The 19,019-nt window shown below is 27.3% G+C and overlaps 1 protein-coding gene and 1 long non-coding RNA gene across 2 annotated transcripts in view; both read right to left on the bottom strand.

Annotated features, from left to right (window-relative positions):
* The window catches only part of LOC147807748 (uncharacterized), a 371,001-nt gene that overhangs the window by 76,254 nt on the left and 275,728 nt on the right, over positions 1–19,019 (bottom strand). The window lies entirely within an intron of this gene.
* On the bottom strand, positions 4,444–18,949 carry LOC107444203 (AN1-type zinc finger protein 4). Its single transcript, XM_016058287.4, has 11 exons — positions 18,748–18,949; positions 17,711–17,819; positions 16,909–17,031; positions 16,115–16,258; positions 15,539–15,590; positions 11,269–11,394; positions 10,080–10,209; positions 8,189–9,065; positions 8,046–8,107; positions 6,792–6,946; positions 4,444–4,653 (listed from the first exon to the last, which is right to left on the bottom strand). Exons 3-11 carry the CDS (start codon positions 17,024–17,026, stop codon positions 4,518–4,520), a joined length of 1,800 nt encoding a protein of 599 aa, XP_015913773.2. The 5' UTR covers positions 17,027–17,031; positions 17,711–17,819; positions 18,748–18,949; the 3' UTR covers positions 4,444–4,517.

Below are 19,019 nucleotides of genomic sequence, written 5' to 3'. Positions count from 1 at the left end.
CTTAAAATTTTAATTTTTTGATTTAATTTTATAAAAAACAAAAAAGTCCGAAATGTTGAAGCTTATTATGTGAGGGATAAACTCTTAATCCCTTCTATTCTTTATTAAGAAAGGTTCATTAAAACAATTTTAAGCCTTACACAATTTTTTCCCAAGCGAAATCTAACTTAAAGCAAACTGCAGGATTTGTAGTAGTCCTTATATACCTAATAAATTCCTGTTTGCCTTGTCCTTATATTCCTGTTTGCCTTATTTTTTAGCTTTTAGTCCTCACTTTTGCGTTTTTCGGAACACCACATTTTCTACAATTGCAAATTTTAAACAGTCGATTTGAATTATCTAAAGATTTGAATCGTCGAACCAAAATTCTGTTGATTTTAATTAAAATTTGCTAGTGAAACTGACAAAAATTTGATAGTTCAATTTTAGGGATTGTTCACTAATTACAAATATATACGTAGTTCAGGCATATAACCCTACGGGCGGAATTCAATGTTTCAAATTTTTTGAGAAATCGGTCATTTAATAAAAACGAAACTCTGGTAACAAGATTACATTATCAGATTTTTATATAATTAATTTAGGGGTTGTGCAGTAATTTATTATTTCCAACGAATGAAATGTCAAATAATGTAGGGTGGAATTTTTTATTATCACAATAATTGATTTTTCTTTTTCATCTAATATTGTTTTTACTTATATTTCTTTCAAAATTTGTTCATAAACTGAAAAAAAAAAATCAAGCAACAAGTTTTTCCTTATAAAATTAAACTAGTTCAAATGTCAGACTTATGCTTTGAGTTTTAGCACAACCGTTTAATTTTAAAATTGAGCATATAGCTGGAGCTAAGAACAAGAATGCAGATGGTCTTAGTAGTATATCTTTAGTTCTTGATTTAAATTAGAAGAAAATTAATTGATGGGAAGGTATATGTAAATAAGTTTTTTCTTTTCTAACTGATGTTGGTACAGTTCAGTCTTATTTTCTTATTTATATGTATGATTTAATTTGGGAAAAAAATGAACTCATGAAGAAGTTAGTTTATAATTGAAGTTAAACAAGCGAAAGTTTAATTTGAGAAAGTGTTTAAAATTATTATACTTAATGAAACATATGTGATAAACGAGTCTGATTGTAGAGAAAAGTGCTACTGTTCTTAAATTATGTTATTTTATTTAGTTATGAATATAAATATTAATAAGATTGAGTTTGGATTTAATTATATGAAGTTTAAAATTGTTAAGTATATCTTTTGGCTTTAAAACTAGTGACATCAAGATAAAAATAAGCATTTCGATTTAAAAGAAATGATCTAGTTAGCGTCAGTCTTTAGATATTGTTGTATTTATGTAAATAGTTATGTTTATTTTATGGGAAATTAAGTTATAATATTTATTTATATTCTAATTTTAATTTGAATATTTTAGTTTGATATCTACTAATGTTTACTGCAAGAATCAAAAAATAATTTAGTAATTTTTAAGTTTTAAAGTTAAATATTGTACATCACTTCTAATGTAAAAATTGTATGTTGCATTTAATTTGACAATTAGAAAATTTAGTTTTAAAAGTGAAATGTTTTGATTGCAACATAATGCATTGGTTTCAACCTAAAGTTTAAAGAAATACACAAATAAGTTCATAAATAACTTTTACGAGATAATACTTTTATAGAAACATACGGCTGACCACCCAACTAGAACATTCAGCTTCTGCACCCTAGAGTACAAGGTCTAAAACAATTGTTCTCAAAAGGTGTTCCACCAAAAAGTTACGCGATAGTACTTTTTATAGCCATTGATGAGTTTTGTGACCTCAGATTATATTTAGATACAATCTATAATATTCTTTTTTAATATTTTGGTTGCCTTTATGAAATTATTTCTAATAAAATAGAAAAGGCATTTTTTAAAAGAAAATATGAAAATTTTTTATTACAATACATTGAATAAATTATTAAAAGGGCAACAAAATACTCCATTAGTATTTCTCATCACGTTTCTGATCAAAATAATTATCTTCTTTAATAAAGAAATATGTTTCCTTAATAACCATTTTCAACGTTTATAGCAGTTTTTCTAAATTTTCATTTCGAAGTAACCACAATTCGGCTTATTTTAACTAATTTATATTATTTATTTCAACATATTTATTTTCAACTTATACAGTAAAAACGAATTCTTAATTAGACTAAATATAGCACAAGAACTGGGAATTTAACTTTCGGATATAAAACCTAATTTAAGATTATTAATGATAAAACGAAGAAAATTGCTCCTTCCTCTAATTAAATATTTGAAAAATAGGCTATAACGTTCATTATTACCTTAATAAACTTTATAAAGCGGACCTGGTAACTTTATCCGCAGATAAAGTTATCCGCGAACCAATATTTATTAATTATAATATTAATCGAACCAATTTTTTGAAATGTGGAATATTAAAAAAGTGAGCGTCAGTTAGTAGGAAAACAATCATATACGCAAAGAAATATTTATTGAATTTTTTTTAGGAAGTTCAAAATTTACCAATTACATAGCATAGGGTCCCACAGTGGACTGATCATTAAGACACGGTTCCCAGCAGATCACCGAAGTCATGCATCACTGGCTACGGTCAGTGTGCGGGTGGGTGACCACTTGGATCAGTCTGCGTAGGGACCGAGGGTGTGCGGTATTGGTCCTCGCTAAACTGTGCTACCGTTAAGTGCTCGACTTCGCGCGCAGGTCGTCGGGCTACCGAAGCGGGGGTGCCATCCCCTCCGCAGAGGATCAAAATTGTGACGGCATGTCTTCGGATCATCCTCCGGGATGTTTCCCAGACCGTCGCCAATAGCCCATTGTGCAGCTCTAGTGCGACGCAAATTAACAACTACACAGCATAGGCCGGGATAGCCTGACTGGTAAGGCACTGGGCCCAAGTCCAAGAGTTTGTGGGTTCGATCCCAGCCGACCGAAAACTCTCCGTGTAGTAAATGGTGACTGATGTACGTTAAATCTGTCGAGTCGCAAAGTCCTCCATGTCTTCATAACAAATCAATACCTCTGGGGGTACTGATCCAGGATTTTCTTTGTCTTCTGGATTGGTTCAAAATTACAAGGCTACGGAGTCGAACATTAGTAGCCGTAAACCCAAAAGTGGTTCGGCTGTTCAACAACGGTTATAAAATTACATAGCATGAATGACAGTTTAGGGGATAGAGCGTTCGTCTTACAAAGAGGTGAACCAAGTTCGAATCCCAAGGATGGTTGGTTGATACGAATTCCGCACCTGGCTCGCACCGACCACAGTGCAGAAGTGGAATATCCTCAGTGATAGACGGATCATGAGTTAAGAGTTTCCTTGCTGTCATTCTGACCGTGTGAGGTTTTCCTCTCCATGTAATACAAATGTGGGTTAGTTCTTCCACGAAGGCAAATTTCCCTCCAATACTTGATACAGTAGTTCCCTTGTCTTCTGGATTGGGTTCAAAATGATAAGGCTAAGGAACATTAGTAGTCGTAAACCCAAAATTTTGTAGGTTGTTCAACTACAGTTATAAAATTTCACAGCATGTACATTGTTACTCTAAGAAAGACACTTAAAGAATTTTTTATAACTTTAGCAAAGTAGAATTTATTTGAAGCTTGCTTCACATTAAAAAGTGAGCTTCAATTTGTTTGAAAATACGCTTATACGTCAAGAAATATTTAGTGCAAATTTTTAGGTCGAACTTGATTAATCTAAAACAAGATTATTTCCTCTCATACATATTGCTAAATTAAACGAGGATACTTAGAGAATTTTAATTTTAGACTTTGTAATATGGAATTCATTTAAATTTAAAACCTATTTTAATATTAAAGAGTGAATGTCAATTTGTTTAAAAATTCGCATACATAATAAGAAATTTTAATCAAACATTTTTAAGGAAAAATTGATTCGTTTATAACATTGTTATTTCATAGCATATATTATGCTAATCGAAGGAACACTTAGCAAAATTTTTTGCAATCTTGAATTCAATTGAAACTTGTTTCATAATTAAAAATGAGCGTCAATTTGTTGGAAAATACCCGTATATTACAAGAAATATATGTCGAAAATTTTCATGCTAAGTACAGAGTATACTATCAAAAGCAAGGGCTCTTAAAATTTTATATATACATATATTCACATGATTTTCTGCAATTCACTTGAAACTTGTGAAAGAGTAATCGTCAGTTTCAAAATATCATTTGCATTTTTGCTCTTTAAATTTTTTTTTTTTTTTTTTTACCTAATACAATACAATGTTTTCGATTAATTAAATTTGTTTCTTGTCACTCAATGACGAAAATTTATGAATTATTTTTTAACAATTTGATTTATCAATTCATCGTGGTAGCAAATATATTCATAAAAAAATCAAATCTTCAAATAAATATGTTCATATATCACGATAAAAAAAAATGGTAAAAAAATTTTTTCTTCACAAAAATACTTTATTTTCAAATAACTCACACAACAATATTTTAAAACTATTCGAGGGTATCCATCAAATCTTTGGTAATTTTGAAGCAGTCACTACAGGATTGTTTAGTTGCAGTAATCGCCGGCCTTCAGTCTTATAATCGTAAGTGCAGTGGTGTGTTTCTGCATACCTATGACTGGCACAAAAATTTTTGCCACACCTGTACGATGAGAAAAAAGAAACTAGCGTTAGTTTGCAAAATAAAAAGGTTATATTTATCCACATGAATTATCTTAAGTTTTTTACAATTTGATCACGATGCAAATAAATATAAATTTTTAAAAAAAGAAGCATTTTTCCCCCAATTAAAACTGCAACAGAAATTTCTTTTTCTCATGGGGTGTTTTCCTTTTTTAAGATTCGATCAAAACTTAACTCTTTTTAATTTTTATGGACAATATTTGGAATTATTGCTTAATTTTGTTTCTTGAAATCTATTATTTAACCTCTTCACTACTGAAGTATAAAGGAATATAGCAAAAAAATATTTTACAGTTCCAAATTTCTATTTTACGGTCATAAGTCACAATAAGATAAAGAAAATATGAATTATACAGTCAGGGGGCTAATAATATTAGGTACACTAACATGAATGTCAGGTTTTAACTAACTAAAATAATATAAATTTTAAATTGCAACTTAAGTAGGGATAATCATGCATAATGTTATATTATGGTCGATTTAAAAATAATGATGAATAAATTTAATAATTATTTAAAAAATTCTTTATGAGATGCAATACTAAAAGAAATACCAATGCTTACCAGTGCATTACAGCATGAAATCTCAGTTTCAAAACTATTCTAATTACGCAAACCACACAAAATAAATAATTATTGAAAACAATCTAACATTAAATATAAAAAGTTTAATTCCTGAAGGTAAAATTTCAAAATTATGGGAAAAAACACAAAAAGTTAAAGTTATTAAATGTATGTAATTAAAACAATTAAAAAACCTTAATAGACAACAATTAAATTAAAAACACATAAAAATTTTGTTAAATAAACCAAAAATTCAATGCTTGTAATACTATGAGATTTCACTTGGATACTACGCTGTCATAAATTTCATTGTATATACCAAGGTACACATGTGGACCTGCATGCTCTTGACTGTGTAATTTTTAAAGATTAAGTAAATATAAATTTTAAAGCTTCATACAGTCAAAACTACTAAGTCAAAAGAAAAATATTCCTTTCAGAATAACTAAATTATATAATATTTAAAATTAGTTACACTTTTGAGCATGTGGATTCAGTGTCATTTTTTGAAAATCACTTCTGTTTATGTGGAATACTACCCAAATAACTTACACTTTTTGCATCTATTACGGAATCTTCAGAAAGCTTAAATATCCATGAATGTTTCAGTGAATATAAAACTATAAATTTTCTTACAGCGTACTTTTAGAAGTGAAGGTCCACATATGTGGATCAAGGTAATGAAGAGGTTTAAGTCTTATTGTTTAGTTCTGTAATTTATCGGAAGATAACATAGCCAAAAAAGAATGTGAGAATTAGTATAACCATGCAATTTAAAAATTTTTGTGTTAAGAAATAAAGAATAAAGGCCGGCCAGACGGTCGAGCGGTTAGCCTGCCTGACTGCGAAGCCAATGGCTGTGGGTTCGAATCCCGCTCAGGGTATGGATGTTTCTTTCTGTGTGTTGTTCTCCATTGTGTGATGTGTGAATATGGCTCACCCTATAAACGGGTATATGTGGCAGTGTGTTCGAATGTTGATCTCCTCCATGACTTAGGTTCACAGGTGCCTACTGGGTAACGTTAAATGAGTAATACTTCCGGCATCTTCCTAAGGCAAAGGACATAAAATTTCAACACCTGCCATTAGAATAAAAAAAAAAACTAATAAAAAATAAAATAAAGAGTTATAAATAGATTTTTGTTTTCGATTTTGTCGTGACCATGAACTACTGAGTCTTACATTACTATTAAAATAAAAAGCGCCTGCCATTAGAATAAAAATAAATAAATAATAAAAATAAAATAAAGAATAAAAGTTATAAAGAGATTTTTTTCTCGTTTTTTTTCCGCAATAGTGAACTACTGAGTCTTACATTACTATTGAGTCTTACATTACTATTTTCCATACATTCATGCACTTTTTCATTTATATAGAAGTATTTATTTATATTAATTTTTTACAATTAATTTAATTCTCTAAAAGTACTTAATTTTTAGAAGCTTTTGCAAGAGTTAGTTATTTGTAACATAATTTTTTTTATTTATATATACTAATTTATAGATTGAAAAATGCATACACAAATTAAGCTTACCTGCAAGTGTAACTTGTAGCAAGACCTGTCTTCTTTGAACAAGTAGTGCATCTTTTGTAGGACTTTTTTTTGGTTTTAATTAGAGGTAATTTTTTTCCTGAGCTAGGTCTTTTTATTTCTTCAGTTGACTTGGGAGATATCTTAAAATTCTTTGCCTAAATAGGAATAAACAAAAATTTTCAAAATATTTTGTCCTTCCTGCTAAGAAAAATCACAAATAAAATTGTGCTAATTTATAATTTATGAAATATAAGATTTAATAGTGAATGTGTTGGTCACAGGAAGTCACAGAAAAAAAAGGGGGCAACGCAAATTCTTTTGAAATTAAAACTAAAAAAAAATTTAAATCCTAAAAAAATTAATTAGATTTCTAATCCAAAAATTAACTTCAAGTATAAAAGGAATAAATATAAAAAAAATTACTGCTAAAAAATTAGTTAAGAAAAATCTTAAAAGAAATATTAGAATGGTATATTGTAGAATAGGGTATATAAAAAATATGTGAGTAATTTTAAAAATTTTTGATTAAGAACCAAAAAATGAAATGAGTTGACAGGCATTATTCTTGAAAAAGTTTTTCCTCTTCTTTGGTACTACAGCCCGGGACTGGCCAAGGCCGTTTCAATAAGTTTTTGCTATCTTGCCCTGTTAGTCACCATTGTCATACATCTTCCAGCAGCGATCACTTGGGAGCCTTTTCAATGCTATCTAGCCACCAAATGGGTAGTCAGCCTTTCTTATGGGCTCCATCTGATTTAAAAAAAGTAACTTTCTTGGTTGGTTTGTTGTCATTCAAAGGTTTTTAGTATATCCCATTAGATGGTTAGGATATTTGTAGAGGTGTTCTAACCATCTAGTGCGATTAGCTTTAATGACAAGGGCGATACCAGGCTGCCTAAAGAATTGAAAAGTCGACTTCTCCGTCAAATTACAAAAATAAATATCTATAAAAACCTTTTACGATCAGTATTAACATATGGCAGTAAATGCTGGGCTCTCACTAATTGGAAGAGAACAAATTGATGGTGTTTGAAATTAAAGTCATGAGAATTTTTGGTACTGTTAACTAAAACAATAAGTGGGGTACCCTTTACAATTTTGAGAACAAGTTTTTTAGTTGAATAAAAAAAAGCAAAGTTTTTTTAAATTTCATTATTTATTTATTTTTGTAATAAAAGGAAGCAGTTAGTAATTGTTAGTAACAATGCATAAACTTACTAATAATTAACTGAAATAAAGGAAATTAAAACTTACAATAGATATTAAATTTGCTTTGTTTTCTATTGGAGAAGTGTCAGGCGAATTTTCTTTAAAAGCTGAAAAAATTTGTATAAAAATTAAAAACATCCAAATTGCAAAACTACATTTGTTTTAAATAAAAAACTTTCACCACTAACCTCTTATGCTAGAAGCCACAAGTGACCTAATGCCTGATTTGTCTAAAATACCAGGTTTCGTTTCTTTGCCAGCAACTGGAGATCCCAAGTCATATGACACATCACTGTGACCATCTAGCATTTGCATTAGCATGCTAGGTTTACTACTTGAGCTCATTCCTACAAATACAGAGTTTTTAATACTGTTTTTCCACTTTCTTTTGCTCTGATGGAGTTTACTTTGAAATGGCTGCTTCTCACTGTAGTCTACACGACTCGACTTCTCGGGGGTGGTTTTGGGCCTGTTCTTCAGCCAGGAATCTAGATCAAGAAACTTTTGGGAAGATACTGCATCATCACTGGTCAGTGGATATCTTTTGTGCGTTTTCTTTGCTCTAGAGAAGTCATACTTGATGATTGAATCTTGGCTGGAACAGCGGCTCATGTTGATGGCGACAAGGCGTGTTGGCTGAGAAGGCACGCGTGGGACAGTGTCTTTTACAGAAGATGGGAGACCTGATGTTATATAAGGCAGAAAACTTGAGCTATTCTTCAACCCTAATGATGACTTATCTGGAGATGATAGGATGTAAGTAGAAACACTGTTTGAAATGAGATTTAAGGCAGCGTGTGAATCTTGACTGGTGGTTTTTGGAGGGCACTTGCTAGTTTCATTTATGACGTTGTGGCTGACAGAACTTGTCTTAGTATCCAAATCAAGAGAATAGAATGGAAGGCCAGATTGAGCATCTTTGGATGAATACTGTTTTGATTTGGAATCAAAAGCATCAATTCTTTCTAGAGGCGGTAAATGGAAACTATTCTGATTTTTAGATGTCGGCTTTCTTCTAACAGAGTTGTTTTTTGGATGAGCAGATGAATTTCGATCTTTTTTCGACTGAAAAATACAAAAACAGTTCAATAAAATTGACTGTGATAACTTTATATTTTTTGTTAAATCTAAAAAAACATTTAACCCTCTGAGCATTAGTCCTGGTTTTTTTTCAACTATTAGCCAATGGCTTTCAAAAATGTTTTTTTCAATGTTGTCCAGAAGGAAATTATGGTACAGCGGAGAAATTTCAGAACAGTTTCACCTAGAGGCTCAATGCTTGGACAGTTAATACACATTTGTTGCATGTTAAAACCTTTCAAATATAAGTAACACTATAATTATTGCAGAATGAATTTTGCTGGATACATAAAATAACAAAACAAACCAAATTTATATAATTTTACCTTAAGTAAACTAATAATTAATAGAAAAGTCTTACATATTTTGGCATTATTAAGTATTGTAAAATAAATATTGTTATATTGAAATAATATTCAGACATATTTATTCATTTAATTCACTTTCACCTAAAAGATTTCTATTTTCAACGGGCCTTAATATTACATTTTAATACCTCACCCATTTAATTTTACATTTCATTTGTAACTTATTTAATCGAGAACATCAAACAATCATTTCTCACCCACTATAATTTAAGATTTCCATTTTTGGCTAATAATTCTATTTAAAATTCAAAATTAATTGCCAATTCGAACTGCAAATAGCTATTTCATCACCATTTGGCAACAACTGACGATTTTCTTGGTTCATTTCAAGCAAACCCGCAACATTTTTATTATTCTGTTATGTTTCATTTTCAAGTACATCTCACTGCTTTTGCCTCCTTGAAAAAAATGAAGTGGAAGGACAATTTGTTATATTTTTATAAATTTGAGTACAAAAATAAAATGAGATATTATTTCTCAATTATATCGTGGTTATTGCATAATCACAGCTTCTTCAATACATGATGAACCTTTTATGAAATATATATAAGGCTATAGAATAATTTAATAAATTACAAGCCACAATTTTAAAAATTAAATATATTTTAAAGAATTGCAAAATAATAATTACCCTATTGATGCTTAAAGCTTTTAACTGTTCTTGTAGTTGCGCTATTTTATCTCGGGTAATTTCATTTTCTTTCGCTATTTCTTGATCTAATTCTTCAATGTGTTTAATAGAAGCTATTGATGATGTCTCACTGTAGATCAATAATAAAAACAGTTTCAAAAAATATTCTTACAATATGTTTACAGTAAAAGATAATTTTTAGTTTAATGATATGCAAAATCAATTTTCAATTAAAAATAGGTGATAACACTACATAAATATAAACAATGAACTATTTTATAAACAATCTTTGGAAACAATTATATTATAAAATTATAAACTTAAATATATAAATAAAAGTAATCTTTTAAAAAAATTATGAATATTATTATTATTTAATTTATTAAATGTAACATTTCAGGAGGCAAATAAAAACTGCTTTGATGACCAAAAATAGTTTTTGAACTAAATATACTTGTTTTACCTAATTTATATGTACTAACTTTAAACTTCCAGTTTCTCCGTTGTATTATTTCTCATTTTCCTATCATGTTTATTTCTTTTTCTATGTTTTAAATAATTTAATGATTAAGTTATCTAAGCAATCTGTTCAGTTAATCTCTACAGTAAAATTTTTTTAAACAGAAAAGACATCTTTTGCTGCCGAAATGTTAAATTCAGAAATAAGAATTTACAACAAGGCTACTACATACTAATGTCAAGAAATTTTGAATCAGTAATATTTTAAGACAATATAAGCTATTTTCTTTTATTTATTTTCATATGCTTAAACTCATTATTCATTTATATGATTTGAAAAGTTAAAAAATCATTTATATCAAACGATATATTAAAAAGAATTCAGATGATATAGTAATCACACGATTTGATCACATGATATGGTAAAGTTGAAAACATGAAAAAATAATGAGTTAAATTTTCAGTTTCATTGCAATGTACATTTATGATGTTTCTTATTTTGAATTTTTATGTTGACAATTACATTTATTTCTAAAGAATAAAATCAAACCAGGAATAAAACGTTTGCAGAAATCCGCGATTTCAATTTGAATTAATCAAATTTAATTGAAATCAAATGAACACTCTCATGCGATTATTTAATGATAAGTTTGAGTATGAAGAAAAACATAAACAAAATTATTTTCTAGTAATAAAGCTTTTCAAGAAGATTTTGAATTGTTGCAGGTACCTGACAGTGCCTGAGAGGGGAGATACAGTACAATCACCTCTTTCCAAAAGAGTATACATGTGAACTTTATCACCATCATGAAACACTAGAACAGTTAAAGGTCTTCCATTTGAACTACCAGCTTCACTACAAAAAATTTTGAACATGAGTATTCTAAGAAAGTAAATATATAATTTCAATAAAAAAATTTACCATGATGGTTCTTATCATTTTTAGTTTTAATTCAGATAGAAGTGTGTAAGACTAAAATTTTCATTCTTCATAGAAAATTAATTAAATATTTTACAAAATTGTATGAATTTTTAATAATGCATAGTTCTGTAAAAACAATGTATATTTTTACAATAATGGGCAAATGCAAGGTAAAAAATTAATTGACTATATTTGTAAAACCTTTTAACTGCTTCCTTGATTATCCCGAGTTAACTGGGGTACGTATATATTGCAAATATTTATTATCCTGATGAAACTTGGACATATCAGAATTCGTCAATACATTTTGTTTTATCACATTTTTACTCGGCTGGAAGCAAAGTAAAAAATAATGATAATCTGCGGTGATTGGAAGTTATCCAATTTATTTTCGGAGTTTTGCTGCTTGTGGGACTGCAGACGTGTTTTGTGTAATTGTATATACAATGGTTGATGAATTTACATAGAAAAAAGAGTAAAAAATGGTGTTTGCGAGTGAAAGTAAAAGTAATGCAGGTGATTTTTCAGATTATGAAAATATGAACATATACAAAAACTAATATTTAACTTTTTTCATTAATCTGGGATAGTAAACTGATGGTAAATTAAATATTTTTTACAAATAAAAAAATTAAAATTTCAACTTAGAACTTGTGTATTATGTTTTGTTTTAGTTCCTTGTATTTATTAATGAAATAAAAAAAATATGTTGATTTGTTGTATTTTTATTTCTTCAAAAAAATTGGTAAGAGAAGCGTCTAGTTAGATTGAATGACTTTTTTCTATAAATATGATACAAAGTGGTTAAAGGTGTACCTATATTAAATTGAATTCAGGACTAACACTTACTTAACCTCTTCATACCCTCAGGCAGGTCCAGAATTTATTTTATTAGTTCACCCTATCCTTGCTACAAAACTTGCTTCGTACTGCCCAGAAAAGCCAACCTGCTGCAACTCATTCAAAATCATTCTTTTGTAAGTCAGTTTGGGCATCCCTTTTGGTCTTTTTCCTTTGGGAGCTCAAGTAGGTGCATCATATGGTATCTTATTGGAGGGTAGTGGGCATTTGTAATAAAGATAGAGCAACATGCTTCATCAGCACTTCAAAATTTCATATTTAAGGTTTTAATATCTTTTAAAAAAAAAATTAAGTTGGATATTTTCTCAAGCCGAAATATTTCAAATATAAACCTCATGCACTTATTTTGAAAGGTCACCAACACTTGATTCTCTGCTTCTTCTGTTTGTTTCTAGATCTCATCATATAAAAGAGTAGCAAGTACTGTGGATTTGTATACTGTGTCTCTTTGTCATAACTTAAACTCCAAAATATGTGTAATTTCTTTTAAACATGTCTGTGCTCTGATGACGTGATGTTTAATATCATCAGTATTTCTCCCATTTTTAATAAAAATTAAGCCAAAATAGTTGGAGGAATGTACATAATTTATTTAGTTTTACTTTCGTTTTTGCACGTTTTTATTAATGATTAGTGCATTTGTTTTCATTTTGTTAATGTAAAAGCCAACATAGATTGACTATTTGTTAAAAATTTATGTTTTTCCTTGAAGATCAACATGTCAAGATGACAAAAGAACAATGAATTCAGAATTATATTCACCAAAATATATTGATCAGTATTCAAGCAAATGTTATAATTGTTAATTATTAATGTTATATGTAACTTTGTCAAATATTAAAAAAAATGTGAACTTTTTTATTTCAAGTTATAACCATGGAGCCGCGATGGCCCAGGGGATGCCCCAGGTTTGAATCATAGCAGTGGCTGGTTGATACGAATTCTGCTACCGGCTCGCATCGATCACAGTGCTGACATAAAATATCCTCAGTAGTAGACAACTAACAGTGGGAGGTTTTCCTCCCTATGTAGGGCAAATGCTGGCTAGTTACATCAAAAGGTCTTCCTCAAAGAATAATTTTTCCTAATGATTGATCTAGGAGTTTCCTTGCCTTCTGAGTTGGGTTCAAGGTTACAGAGGGTTGCACATAACACAGAAGGGTTGCACATAACACTGATAGTCTTAAATTCAGAATTGGTTGGATGTTCAACACTGGTTATAAAATAAAATAAAAAGTTATAGCCATGAATTATAAAACTCTGTTGCCATATAATTCATTGATTTTCAAAATACACCGATTAATTATTTTAAAAAATCATAAACCAGTACATGATTAAGAAAGAATAAATAACTAATTTTTAAAATCCATATCAAATTTACAATGTAAATTTTCTCCCTCATGTCTGAAATGTATGACTTTTTTCCAGTATTTTTTACTGAACTTATTTTTATAATTGTTTTCAACAAACATTCAATTTAAAATGCAAACCCTTTGACCAACTATTAAACTGTTGCACATAACAATTCCCTCATTTGTAAATCTGCCATTATTTTTAAGGGGTCACAGTACCCAAAAAATGACAAAAATACCAATTTTTTTTTATTGCTTATAATAAAACTTCAAACTATTTCAAATGCACTGAAAAAAAAAACAATGTCTCTATCTACATTTTTGAAAAAGTTATGAATGATTTTTGATTGTCCTAATACAGAATCTTGCTCTGCAGACAAACTTTAAACGGCTTTTTCTCATAAATCATAATTTTGTGTTTTGATCTTGATTAAATCCCTAAGGAATTTTTTCTATTTAAGATAAAGCTTTGAAGTAAACTTTTTTATCTTAAGTATAATACACTTATTTAAACTGTGCATGGAATAAGCATTTTATAAGGTATTACAATTTTTACAGCATGTTATATATACCTAACAGGAATTTTTCCCCTTTTTTTTCTACTTTTTTACAAAATATTTTATAAAAAATACTCTAATTGATATATCAATAAATGAATGCACAAAATTGTTAAGAAGAATATTGTAAGCACTAAGAAAAAAAATTTTTTGAAAAATAAGTTAAAATAAAAAAGCCTCAGGGATTTAAAAATTTTGAATTTTTTCAACTTTTTTTAAAATTTTAAAAAATTCAAACAGTTTAATTGTTTTTTGAAGATAAATTATTGATTATAAGTTAAATAAGCATCCTCAAAATGAATGATTATACCTTTATTTAAAAAAATTGTTGCAAAGGTACTGTAACCCCTTAAAAGAGTAAAAATTTCAAACTGTTTTAATGGCCTTTCAATTAAGTTTCAGATTAAAGATAACTATAAATTACTATAGGGGTAGACAATAAAGTAGTAAAGTAATTGTGAATACTTAATGGACGAAGCAAATATAATATGCAGCATCAAATCATCAAGTTACATCAAATACAATCAACAATTATTTAAACTAAGTAAAAAATCATTTATGTTCAGTTATTTCAGTCAATAATTTTAACCACAGAAAAAAGAAAATCAATTCAGTTACAATTAGATTTTAAGAGTTCAAGCATATAATTGCACAAATTTTTTTAACAAAAAAAATAATAATCCTATATTTTTCGGTTAAATTTTTAATTGTAGAACTAATTTTAAAATGCATGTAACATAATGTGAATCTTAAAACAGCACAAAACATAAGTGCCATTTAAAATTTTTCTAAAAAAGAAACAACAGCATAGGAAATAAAATTTTGGCTTAAAATCTGTCAATCATCATGAATTTTTTTTAAAAATTAGATAACTTTTTTATCAATCAATTTTGAACTCATTTCAGTAATGAACTAAACATAACGATGTAAATTAACATGAAATTTTGAAAATCAATACTTAATATAACATAAGAAAAATGACAAAAGGTCAAATTGTCCCCTTTCAAATTTTTGAATAAATGCTTCAAATCTTAACAAATCTATAAATTTTCATCATTTATTATCAAAAACAATTACTTAACAATACGATATAAAAATATTAATGAGAATCAATCAAGATTTGTAGAATTCATTAAAAGTAACCTGAAATAACTTTCAAGATAATTAAAATCTTATAGAGAGAAATAAATCGATACAAATAAAATTAAAATGGACAACTAAGTATAAAAATGTAAATAATATAATTTCAATATAGATATTAGTCATTACAGTTAAGGAAATTATTAATTAAATACTGAAATCTTATACCTGCTCCTTTCAACATATTCTGCTAAATCTTTTAACTTCTTTGTATCTGAAACTAAAAAATAATAATTAAAACCAATATAACCAATCAACACAATTACTTGAAATTTAATTATTTTAGTTTTTATTTACTGAAACAAAACTAAATAGTTATTTCTGAATGGCACATCTTAAATAAACAGTGATATAACATAACAAAATGTAATTGTGATAGAAAATTGCTAAAAGTAGATTGAATTTCTTAGTTTGAATAAACCTTTTCATTATCAATAAATAAATTTTTTTAATTAACAAAAAATATTCTAAGAAAATATTTAAAAAAAACCATTTGTAATAGCTAATATAGAAAATTACCTTAAAAAAATATTTAGTTAGTAAGAAAGGAACTTTTTAAAAAAATAGATTTAAACAAATTTTACGACACAATATTTCAACTTTGAAAAAAAATTAGCAATATTGAAACAATGCTCTTCTCATTAAAATAAAAATAATTATTAAAATTATATTACAGTACAGGTAACTATACAAATAAAATAAATTTAATACAGATTATACAATACACATTCAAATTAACCGAACCTTGACGAGTATTTATAGGACCCCCTCTCATGCCCAAAACAAGTTTTAAAGTAGCACCATCTGTTATACTGTAATCTTGAAGGCATAAATCATCATTTAGCTCTTGTGATTTCCAAATCAAATGTTGTTGAGATACGGGTATACCTAAAATAATAAAATATATAATTCGTAATAGTTGTTTCAATTGTAATAAAATATTTAATAAATAAAATATATTTTTAAAAATAAATGCAATTAAAATTTGATATTATAATCTGAAAGGAACATGCTAAAATTTTGTGATATTGAAAATTTCGAATATCAAAAATCAAGTATTTTAATTCTGAAGACTTCGGAAGAAGAAGAATTGAAATTATACTTTAAAAGTTGTATAACATAGATTTACTTCAAACAACGTTTTTTCAATAGATTTCATGATTTACAGAAATTTCTGTTTTGTCATCTTTCACTTTGATAAACATATCTAATATTTCTTCTTTCCCATTTTCATACTGCTGATTTTTATCAAATAACTGCACAATTCAATATTATTTTGGCAATCTAAAATATTTTGTAAATAATAAAATATTGCTGAAAAATCAAAAAAAATCTATTCAGCTTAATGAAGTTTTTTTCTATTATCAGCATAGCAAATGCTGAAAAAATCCAGGTTATTTTATGAGAACTAAACACTTCTGCTACCAAAATGTGACTGCATTTAAATTAGAATTTTAAAATTATTAAAATTTATAATGGAAATTTTCAAGATTTTAAAAAAAAATTTAAAAATTCTTACGCAAAATAATAAAACCTACCTTCAGAATATTGGATTTTTGCTTTTATTGATACAATTGTTTCCAATGGTGAACAACTTAGTTCAAAAGCACTTCCCGTAAGTGTTTCAATGAACAACTCCATTCGATTTTCAGTCATCTTATCTATAAATATTATAAGAGACAAAACTTAAGTAATACATAAAATAAATTATGAAACATGAAATTAAAAAATAAATATTCTAAAACCAAATATGAGCTTCTCTATACAATAAGAGATATATCTCTTGAATTTATTCATGTTGCTCTTCAAAAACTTTGTTGTCACATTAAACAGTCTAATGTCATTTCTAATGTTCTATATTTATTGAAGTTAATCATTGACTGTTATATTAAACTTTGTCCATCTTAAGGCACTGCACTTTCTGCTCCTCATGAAAATGATGCAAATATCAATGGAAAGAAAATCAACAATTTTACAAAAATAAAAAGTATTTGTTACACATAACTTTTTAATATTTTAAGAATTATTTAATTGCTACATTGTTTGAGAATTAGTTATTAATTTCAATAATATCCACCAGAAAAAAAATATTGATGGTTTTAAAATTTAATAATTTTTTTAGATATTTAAGAAATTTGCATATTTTTTTAAAGCTTGATCCACTATTGTATGTAGTTTAACCTTATAGAGAAATATGACAAGTAGATCAAAGTAAACATATAAAGTGATAAAATAATTTTTAAAAAAAATCAATTAAAGCTTTTCAATTATCTCACATTGACTAAATAGAATTATTCTATTTTCTGAAATAGATGGTTAGGTACTAATGAGAGAAGTTACCATAGTTTAAAATATTGCTGAAAACTCAGGAGAGGGATAAGAAACGTTGCACCAATATTGTTTCTTTTTTCTTTCAACATTTTAGCACAATCATAAAGTAGCAGTAAACCTAAATTAAAAACAAAAAAGGATATATAAATATTACAGATATCAATTAATGGAAAACACAATAAATGAATTAGGGTGACCTGGGGTAATTCCTGATCAAATTTATTTTATGCTTTTTTTCTCGATAATTGAAATCAATTATACTATGTGAAAAAGAGAATATGAATAAATAGAGGTGCATTATCATATCAAAAGCCACATTTAAATCATATATTTCTTAAAATACAAAATTTAGGCATTGATTATTCAAATTAAAGTCAGCAAGCTGCTAATTTAAATTGCTAATAACATTAAAAAAAATCAATATCTATATAAAACAAGGAAAAAATTTTACAAGGAGTTAAATAATGTTAAATAAGATATTGAATGTACATATAAATAAGATATAAACAACTATTTTAATTGTTTCCTTAAATAAAGATCAAACTCTGATAACTATTTTTCTACTATCTCTTATGAAATAGAAAAATATTTTCTACTATCTTTTATGAAATAGAAAAATAGATAGAATTTTATTAGAAAATAGAATTTTTATAAATGTGTTTCAATTCTAATTTAAAAGATCATTCAAATTTAAAACTTATTTCACTATTATCAAAATAAAACATAAAACTTAGCCCATAGAAATCTGGAATTTATTATTTTACATAAAATTATCATATTAATATAGTTAAAATTACAATGCATAATCATAGTTCTAAATAATTAATTATAGATAGGTCAAAAATCTATAAAATTTTAAAATCATATTAAAGTGTTAATCAATGAGTCAAATAATGAGTCATAAATAAATGAGTCAAATGTATTCACAAGTGCTTGGCATTGCTCTCTAATCCACAAAATATCTAGGAATTATATACAATTAATATAATATATGCAAGAGCTCGATTTCGCAAATAGTATAAAAATAGAATAAAAAAGATATAAACCTGATTATCAAAACTGTCTGATTTTTAAAACAAAAATCAGCAGTGATGTTATTATTTAAACACAACAACATTTCTTCTAAAAATTAAGTAAAACTACAAGATTTAAAAAATTAATAAAATAGGAAATGTAACAAAAGATCAATCAATCACAACAATTACAGTTACTATAGCAACAGCTTATGCCCTTCCAAAGGTTAAAATGAAAGTTAAAGTTTTATAGCAGTAATTATGAACTCAAAATAAAGCTTTAAATTTTTTGGAATCCAATGTGA

The sequence above is a fragment of the Parasteatoda tepidariorum genome, chromosome 6 (assembly GCF_982258835.1).
Source record: "Parasteatoda tepidariorum strain Cologne lab strain chromosome 6, Ptep-v5.0, whole genome shotgun sequence".
NCBI classification, from domain to species: domain Eukaryota; kingdom Metazoa; phylum Arthropoda; class Arachnida; order Araneae; family Theridiidae; genus Parasteatoda; species Parasteatoda tepidariorum.
Note: the sequence above shows the minus strand (reverse complement) of the source record. Positions and strands in the feature narration are given on the sequence as shown.